The sequence below is a fragment of the Cyprinodon variegatus genome, unplaced genomic scaffold, assembly GCF_000732505.1.
Source record: "Cyprinodon variegatus isolate N-32 unplaced genomic scaffold, C_variegatus-1.0 Scaffold730, whole genome shotgun sequence".
Lineage (NCBI taxonomy): Eukaryota > Metazoa > Chordata > Actinopteri > Cyprinodontiformes > Cyprinodontidae > Cyprinodon > Cyprinodon variegatus.
This window is the reverse complement of record NW_015151183.1, coordinates 288,610-298,938: the sequence shown is the minus strand read 5'-3', so window position 1 is coordinate 298,938 and position 10,329 is coordinate 288,610. Positions and strand designations below refer to the sequence as shown.

The following is a 10,329-nucleotide window of genomic DNA, read 5'->3' as shown; positions in this document are numbered from 1 at the left end:
AAGAATCTGGATTGTTATGGGAAGAAGCTATGTCTGGTCTACAAACAACATTCTGCAGGGAATGGTGTGGCCTTGAGAGAGAAACAGACTGAGTGAAAACCTAGATAGTGAGTAAATATGAATATTAATATATAATGAGAGAAATATATTAATTTTCCCACAACACTACTAAAGCAAATTTTGCCAACGGCTAGGACCAAAACATGTTATTGTCACATGTTATCATGGTTGTTAATGAGTACTGATGTAATTTATTGTAAGCAGCTCCTTTCCACTGTGGCAGGAAACATCTATTAAATGAAGCCAAGTGATTTAGCTAATTGATCAAAAGCCACTCTAATTAGTCTCCAACCAGTTAGAAAAAAAAGTAAATTCATGATTAGAACAAAAACAGATTGTACCTATTTTACTGTTTGATAAGATTCTACATCATAAACAGAACCAATCTGCTATTGATGTTTTAACCAAACAAAACCATGATCAACTGCACAGAGCAAATTGTTGCTTCATTTTAATTTATAACATAAAATAAAAATGTCCCAAAACGTATGTGTTCATTTTATAGATTGCAACCTTTTGTTGTGTCCATGAATCGCAGCAGCACTCAGTGAATTACAAATAAAATTGGCAGACATGAAAAACATTCCAGATACACTTTTGGAAAATAAGAATACATTTGAAAAAAAAACATAAATAATTTTAAATTATTTATTTATAATTGAATTCATTTTTATAAACTAGCTTAGACTAGTTCTAGGTTCATTGACTGACTAATATATACTGACCTAAGATATACTGTCCTATGATTAAAGGATTTAAGTTTCTACCTCCTTTCTACCACAAAAAAGAGCGCATCATGCCTGGGACAATAGCACAGATGTTTTATTATATGTGGATGATCTATCATCATATATCAATGGCTGTCCTTCAAAAATTGTTAAGGGTTTCTGGGTACAAACATGATTAACTTGATAAGAGTAACTCCCCCAATAATTTACCAGAAAAACATCCAACTCCCCCTATATCTCTCATGCCCACAAAATCATACATTGTGTCTAGAATTTTTTTCCTAGATTATGTCTCTCACAGTGGACATGCACCTATGATGACAATTTCAGAACCTTCCATGATTTCTAAGTAGGAGAACTTGCACAATAGCAGGGTGTTAAAATACTTCTTTTCCTCGCTGTCCGGTTGAAGAGTTTGATTTCTCTCTGACTCCTAAACATACATTTCAGGCAAAAGCTCTGTTGGTAAACTGTGCTGATTCTACTATTTATTTCTTCTATTTCATACTTATCCTTCTTTATCTTGTGTTTGTTTTTGAGACTCTCATCATCATTAGTATTACTTTAACATTTTTATGGTTTTTCATTTGCACAACTAGAATTGCAAGATTTGCTTTTTCATATGAAAACGGAGAGAAGAAAGAATTTTCGGTGTGAAGATCAACTTTTACAAAGTCTGAATTTGGGAAATCATTTATTCAAAAAGTAAAAACTCAAAAAATGTGTTATATTAAGGAATACCTATTAATTGTTATAAATATAAAAAATTTGAAAACTTACCTCAGGACATTCACTTTGCACAATGAATTCCCCAGTATCTCACACAGATCCTTCACTCCTGAGTCTCGTACTCCACTAATCTCACTTATTTCGAGATCAGTCAGAGAAGAGGTGTTAGACCGAAGAGATGCAGCCACAATTGCACATGCAGCTTCTGGGAGTATACAGCCCATCAATCTATTATTACAGAAAAAAGATTTATTGAATTAGACAAAGTAAGTTACAAAGACAAACCAAGTTCTAACTTAATAGTCATGTAATTATCTGATTAACAATTATTTTTCATTTCATGTGTTTTGAGACATAGGTAAAGCTCTTTAAGTAATGGTTATGGTATTGGTTGTTCAGCAAGATTAATTGTTTTACCAATATAGGTTAAATAGTTTTAAAGTTATCTCTGATATTTCCTCAATACCTTTTTGTAAATTTCTAATAAATCATTTGACCATAGGCCATTAAAACAAGGAACAACTTTTCCTGGATGCAAATTTGAATATCCAGTCACAAAGACAAAAGTAAGAGCCTTATACTGATGAGGAGAACAGGATCACTAAGTGTCCTCTCTGGGGGTCTAATTTATAGAGCTTGCATACACCCAAATCAGGGCCTTAAACTTGTGTACGTCCCTTTGCAGGTAAATTTTGTGATCTATAAAAACAAACTTTGGTTGTGTTGTCACCCTATATTTGTACCAGTGCGGCAGAATTATACATGATTACATTTTGCATAAACAAATAATGTTAATAAACTTACTTAAATTCTGAATCAAGGTACAAGCCATATTTAAGCTTACTCCAAATTGTATCTCTATCCCCAGTTATCCACAGGGTGTGTTTTCAACCCCTAACAACACATAAATGTGTCAAGTAGTAAGAGATTGCATCCTTTGAAAATGGATGCCATGCAATGTTTAATAAATGGACCCTGGGACTGAAGTCATGCAGAAGTTCATTTCATATCATTGGCTGTGTTGGCCCAACATTACTTGGCAATATTGCTGAGAATGGGAATTCCCTGCATTGTTGGCCCTAAATACTCCGGATTCTATGAATTTTGATGTAAGCTAAAACCCTACATTAAAATGTATTATTTTCCCCTTTTTGGTTTTGATCATTAGTATTAGAAGGTTTGGAAAACCCCAGAAACTTTAACTCGATAAAAACCAGTGAAAAAACAAAGTAGTCTTTGCATCAATGAACCTCAGTGTAAATGGGTAAACTTAAATATTTCCTACTTCAGTATTTGTAGCTTGCAGAGGGGAGTCTGTAGAAAACCACAGAGCTCCAACACCCCAGTATCTTTTAAATTATTGTTGCTCAAGTCCAGTTCTGTCAGATGGGAGGGGTTGGACTTCAGAGCTGACGCCAGAAAAGCACCACTGATATCTGAGAAATTGCAGTTCAGCAATCTGAAAAAAAGAATACAAGTTGTGAACCAAACAAAAACACGATACAAGTTAAAATAGTCAAATAGAACCATTGAAAGAGCTCTTATAGATATTAATGACAATATGCTGCTTAAATAAAAACCTACTGACTTCAGCTCCTTAACTATGTCAGCCCAACATTTTTATTAATTCCACAATCCTTATATTTTGGAAAATATGTAATATGTAAGACTAAAAAAAAAAGTACCAGAACCTTTCACCATGACATGTGGTCTTGGATTATTTCAGCCAGTAAAATACTCATCAAGAGCATAAAGAGTGTTGAAGCATTAATTAGTGATTAAATAAGTGTTCCTGTTTTATTCTAGGAGATAAATTTCCCTTTTCTTAACTAGGTTGAATCACCTCTAACCTGCACCAAATCAGGGGATTTTGCATACAAGTAAGTCCAGTAACAAGCCCTGGAAAATATTTTTTGAAATAGAAGATATTAACTTTGTTTTCTAAAGAATAATAAAAAAATTATCACAACATCAGGAAGTGTTACGTTTTTTGACTTAACATGCAAAGTAATCAGACTTTGCCATTAAGATTCCCTGTGTTGATCACTGTATCAGCCTTTAGCTTAGTGAGAACAAATCTATCACAGTAGCAATGTCAGAAATAAACTAAAACATTGTGTTTTACCTTAGTATCTGTATTTTGCAATGGGGACTCTGCAGAAAACCACAGAGCTCCTTTCCTCCATTATCGTTTAGTTGATTCTGACTCAGGTCCAGTTCTGTGATGTGGGATGGGTTGGACTTAAGAGCTGAGACCAGAGAAGCGCAGCCAATCTCTGACAGCATGCAATGCTGCAATCTAAATAGAGGATAAAACACAAGCTAAAAAATACAGGATCCAATGGTCTAACAGAAAAAAAAACATATCTGATTAATAATAATGACAACATGCTGCTTCAATAAGCCAATTCAGACAAACATAAGAAGGTCTGTATTAACCAACTCTGTCATTTCTGTCTGCAGCCCATTTATTCAAATTATGAACAGAACAAACAAGTCTGGAGGAATTTCAAAAAGCATATGATCAAATATGGATTTCCTTGCATAAATTTAAATATTTTGACTGTATTTTGTCTGTTTCACAGACATTAAAAATCATGATGTTACAGAGAATGATTGAATAAAAAGGAATTTAAGAGCTGAAGCACAGAACCAGAACCTGACATGTTGTGTTGGAGTATTTTAAGTCATAAAACCTTTGCAAAGCTTCTAAAAGTGTTGAAGTGATGATTATTATTAGGATAGATTTCAATACCAAAATGTAATTTTCTAAATTAGTTTGAATCCCCTTAAATCTGCTTTAATGAGCCCAGCCCACTGGTTGTCTCGCCCAAGGGGGGTGGGGGGGTGGGTGGGGGGGTATGAATTGTGGACTGCTGGGCCGCTTACAAGACTGCACCTCAGCAGAGACCATGAGCTGCCCTTTCTCAGCCAGAGGAGGGGGGCTGGGGGCCAGTAAGGCAGGTGGGGGGAAGCACGGGGCCGCCTGTGTCCAGGCTGCCATCACCAGGTCGGGTTCGGTTGCTTCGTCCCCTGCTGGCTCCCTGTCTTTGCTCAGCTCCTTCGCTTTTTATAAACAAACCAATCAGTGCACAGCTCATCTAAATATTCATGAGCATACCATAAAAGGAAGAAACCTGTTGTTTCATTTTAGGGCTTTTAACCAGGCTTGCATTAGGGCTCATAGAACAGCAAATATGCCATTTTCAGCCCAACCAATGTTATACACCCTATTCAGAGACCTTAAGGAGTAGTACCAAATACTCTATATAATCATTCTATGACCGCTTTAAGGTAATATAATTTCAGCCATTTGTCTGCAGTAAAGTGTCATACGTTAAGCATGTAAAGTGTATATCAGAAATATAGCACTAAACTAAAATTTGGTATCTTACCTTAATATTTGAAGTTTGCAGATGGGAGTCTGTAAAAAATAGCAGAGCTTATTCACTCCAGAATCTTTAATGTCTTTGTTCCAGCTCAGGTCCAGTTCTGTCAGATGGGAGGGGTTGGACTTCAGAGCTGAGACCAGAGAAGCACAGCTGATCTCTGATAAACTGCACTTCTCCAACCTGAATAAAGAAGATGAGCTGACGGTTATTACAGCCAGACTGAACAACCGAACCCCATTCTCAATGAGCGATTTTCCTGCAACTTCAAATGTGTTCTCGGCCCAGCCCACCTGAATCAAATGGTTTAATTCCCACCATATCTGCAAGTTCTTAAGACCCCTGGCAATCATTTCATTATTTATTTAAATCATATTGAAGTAGTTACTCATCTAAAATGATCAGGAAACCAGTCACGGAAGACTACAGTTATCCATCCCTGATCCAAACAGTTCTAAATAATATCAATGATACCTGCTGCTGCTTCACTAAGATTGTCAAAATAATCAATCAGCAGTTATGCATTTTTCCTTTTAGACACATTCCAAAAGTTAAAGTTCACTTTGTGCATTAGATTATCTTGTTTTTGAGCAGTTTTAAGTCTATAGGAGAGAATTTGTAAGGACTTCTTTAATTAATGAAATATCTATCTACATTAGAACTGCATTCCATTACTGTCTTGCTATTGTAATTTCTGTGTAATTTTGCTAACTCTCGGGGGAGGACTAAAAAACGGCATTTATAATCTACAATGGGCCTACCTGCTCAACTAAAAAACTTGTCCAAATGGGTTTAAATCCCTTGACATGCAAGTTATACTCAGTGTTACTCTGAATATTTTTTGAAAATAGATCAGGGTGTCAGTTGCACAGATGGACTAATGAAAAAACTAATTCCAAGTTCAGTGACGAACTAAACCTATTAAGGCTGAACTATTTCAAATTATTCACAGAAATATAAATACAACCCTATTATTTATGAAGCTGACAATATGGAAAATCTTTCATGAGGAGGCGTTTGAATAAATTAAAAACATTAACATGAATTGCTCATCTTCCTCTTTAACATTTCTTTTTTACTTTATTTTAAAAAATCACCTGACAACAGGCTAATAATATTATAAAACCCAAATGAAAGTCAAAACATCCAGCCACTAACATTATCTTCCAATCTATACTAATCTAGAGTTAATGAATTTTCAAAAAGTTTTGGGAATCTTTTGGGAATCTTGCAATTCACACCTCTGCCATTTTGGTTCAATACAATTTTGTCGTTGGGTATGGAATATAAAATTTCTGCATTTCAAAGGAACTAATGCATAAACTACCATGAAATCCAACTCATTGACTGTGTCTGAATGTTCACCTTCATCACTACATAGGGCACTATATAGTGGTTACACAGTTTTAGATGGGTGTCCAAATGTCTAGTGGATGAAAAAGTAGTGGACTTTTAATTTCCCACAATGCACCTTGAGAAGTAGTGATCATCCATGGTCACTAGACGAGCAAATATTTCCCGGATACATAAACATGGAATGCTAGAGCTCTCCACGCAAAGCATTATGGAATTTTTGTGACAGTGGCTCGCTGCGACACTCTCACTACCCGATTCGTATCGGCAGCACAATCTATGCCATCATCTCATTTGTGCATGTGCAAGAAGATATTTATCCAGGTCGCCATAAATAATGTAATTAAGGTATAAAGTAATTATGTATATCCTTAAACCAATAAACAATTCTACACTGCAGCTCTAAAAAAAAAAAAAGTCTGACTTTTCGGGGACGATTTCAATTGTTTTGACTTTTTCTCCATTAAAATGCTTCTTTGACGTCATCGGACATGCTCAGAGCAATCAGGTTAATTATGATTAAACCATGTTTATCTGCTTTGTAGTTCTTTTCCTTTTATTAGATTGCGCACTACATACCATAAGGTGAACAGGAAAGGAAAATGGAAAACTTAAAGTACTAGATTAATGTTTAAATCCAAAGCCGAAAAAAGTAGCTCCTGGAAGTAGCATAGGATCCCATTTCCAGCACAGATGATTGATAAAACATAAAGGGTTTAAAAAGATTTACTAATTCCTTTTAAGTGCAAGCTTACTGGGTAATAAACATGATTCTGAAATGCATTTATTTTTTAAGGAAATACATTGTTAACCTTAACACATTATACTTTGGTACGCTTAGTGTTTTTAAGGAGGAAAAAAAGGAATTTAGGTATTTTTTACAAAGTAAAATCGAGAGCAACCCGCATGCATATCTGCCAGCGTATGTGCAAATAAGCTGATGGTACGGACTGGTGAAATATAACAAATATAAATTAAAAGTCCATTAAATAGTCCCTGTTCTATATAGTGATTGAGAGATTTAGAGATTAGGGCAGACGTTTGGACAAAGTCCTTGTTTCATGTTTTCTTGTTATTATTCAATAAATGATGGGAGACAATGAAAACAAGTGAAAAACTTTAACTTGACCAAATCAGTAAAGAGGAAACCAGAATGTAACATGATGTTCCCTACCTCTTATTCATAAAATATCAGCCATATGTCAACACAACTTTAAAATCTGACATATATGCACTAAACTAAAACATGCTGTCTTACTTTAGTATCTGTAGTTTGGAGAGGGGAAGCTGTAAAAACCCACAGAGCTGCTTCACTCCTGTGTCTTTAAGGTTATTGTCACTCAGGTCCAGTTCTGTAAGATGGGAGGGGTTGGACTCCAGAGCTGAGGTTAGAGAAGCACAGCTGATCTCTGACAAACTGCATCTCTGCAACCTAAACAGAAAATGATGGATACAGGTTAAAATTTTCATTAGAAATCAGTTGCAGCACTTATTACAATTAACGTTTAACTCTACTGCTTCAAATAAGACCGGAAGACCTCAGCTCACAAACTCCACAGGCAGCAGCTTCTCAAACAGAAATCCTGGACTTATTGCCAATTTATTTAAGTTTCACATAAAGTAAACCTTTGACATTTTCCATTTGTCCCTTATACACTGCATTTGGAAAGCCCGGAGCATACAATAATCAAATGATTTTATGATAATTTTACCAATGCTGACTTACATTTATTAGATTTTCTTATATTTTAATAAGTTCTCATTTAACCAAGGCAAATAATGATTATTAAAAAAAAACATTCATGAATAAATAAAAATATATTTATATATAATTGTAAATAGTAATATATAAATATATTAAGCACTAAATTGAGACCGACTGGCGAGCCGTCCAGGGTGTAACCCGCCTCTCACCCATAGACTGCCAGAGATTGGCACTGACCACACCGTGACCCTGACAAGGACTAAGCGTTAGAAGATGATGGATGGATTTATAACTAAAATAAAACATGGCCACTTACCTCAATATCTGCAGTTTGCAGAGTGGAGTCTTTAGAAAACCACAGAGCTCCATCGCAACATTATCATTAAGTTCTTTGTTCTCACTAAAATCCAGTTCTATCAAATGGGATGGGTTGGACCTCAAAGCTGAGACCAGAGAAGCACATCCAGTCTCTGACAGACTGCAGCTCCTCAATCTGAAAAAAAATATATATATATTTGATGGAGGCTAGCTTAAAAAGTCCAAAAGAGGGTCTGCTGGCACAGCAATGGTTCTCCAGGTGAGGGGTGCTGCCTCACTCCTGGTGGCTGCTGGGCCTAGGTGTGCCCCCAGAAATCAGATCCCTGATCTCTCATCTGGGTCCACCTAGGGCGTGAGCCCATGTGCTCACTGTAACGGCCCTGTGTGACCTTGACACTATGGCCTCTGGGGTTGGGCCCCTCAGAGATTTGCTTTCTGCCTGTGAAAGCAAATCTGGTACGCTATCATCTAGCCGTGGGAGATGTATTCCCAGAGCATTATTGTCAAAACAGACACAAAAAAATCCAAAAAAACTCAGTTAAAGACTTTTCATTAAAGTTATGACAACATTCTGCCACTTTAATAAAGACCTACTGAATTTGGTTCTTAAACTTTTAATTTCACTAGCAGCTCATTCAATCCAGCTCATGTCCTATAGCCCAGTTAGCTTTCTTATTAATTCAAACAGTAGATGCTGGTACACATGTTTGTCATCATTGCCTTGTGTATAGGTATAAACACAACACACTCAGTCATAGATTTCCATAACAAGTCATCCAGTCCTCCATTTTCTGGGCAGCACTGGCTTCAGGTATCAAACAGTCAGTCCCATAAAACAAAATGCTTGAACTGGCCCAGTAGACTCCACAAACGTTTCATTAACCTCCATTGTACAGGGGATATTATGTCTTCCACATAAGCTACTGAATGTTGTTACTACCAGTATTACTCTGCTCACTATCCATGCTTCAATGTGGGTGAGCAAACTATGCTTCCACTTTCTCTCCTCCTAACCACACCACTGCTAAACTCCAGTTAGCCTTGCCTTTCAGGATCTCTTGGGATGGACAACTTTGAATATGTATCAGAATTGTTTTAAGGAGGAACTATGTTTCTAAATCATGTTGAGTTACACTTTAAATTATGTTGGGGAAAAAGTGGAAATGTTCTTTTTATTAATGTTTGCTGCTTATTTAATTGATCATGAAAGGAAGTTTAAAAAAATAAACTTTAACTTGACCAAACCCATGAAGCAGAAAAATAACTTTACAGCAAAAATCTTGAGTACATCAGTGAAATATCATTCATATTTTTACAGTTTTGTGTCATTATATTGCTTACATCAAAAATCTTTGCAGTTAACTGAAACATGGGGACTTACCTTAGTTTCTGTAGTTTGCAGATTGGAGTCTGTAGAAAACCACAAAGCTCCGTTACAACTGGATCTTTAATATCATTCTCACTCATGTCCAGTTCTATCAGATGGGATGGATTGGACATCAGAGCTGAACCCAGTGAAGCACAGCCGATCTTTGACAACATGCATTTCCTTAATCTGAACAATCAATAAAACATGTGAGCTGAAGCCAACAGAATTCAGGTAAAAATGGTTAAAAGAATGAATGAATAATAAGAATGCAAAAATCTATTCTGCTAAAAGAAAAAGTCACAAAACATTACAAACTACTATCTAATATTTCATCTGGGGAGACTAATTTAAATGAACAGAATTATGCTAAACCAAAGTAAGCTTTAATGTCTCTCATGGATGAAATTAGTTTTAAGAACCAAAATGGAATGGAAATATAAGATTATATGAAAATATCTAAAAACACTACACGACAGAAAATGAGAAAAGGTATCTCTGCATTGTGGGCAAATTTTAGAAAAAAATTGCATATTATACATATACCGTATATAATGAAAAAACCAAGGTGTGGAATCGAGTATGGTTTTTTGAGAAACTTTATTTCTAATCAAAACCATACTGTTCTGTTTGTGGGTATATATATATATATATATATATATATATATATATATATATATA

The 10,329-nt window shown here is 35.6% G+C and overlaps 1 protein-coding gene across 1 annotated transcript in view; it reads right to left on the bottom strand.

The window, feature by feature from the left end:
* The window catches only part of LOC107097872 (NACHT, LRR and PYD domains-containing protein 3-like), a 27,510-nt gene that overhangs the window by 8,484 nt on the left and 8,697 nt on the right, over window positions 1-10,329 (bottom strand). The window contains exons 3-4 of the mRNA XM_015395200.1: window positions 7,518-7,691; window positions 4,913-5,089 (exon numbers count right to left, since the gene is read on the bottom strand). Coding sequence (XP_015250686.1) covers window positions 4,913-5,089; window positions 7,518-7,691 — 351 coding nt within the window. The remainder of the gene's footprint in view (window positions 1-4,912; window positions 5,090-7,517; window positions 7,692-10,329) is intronic.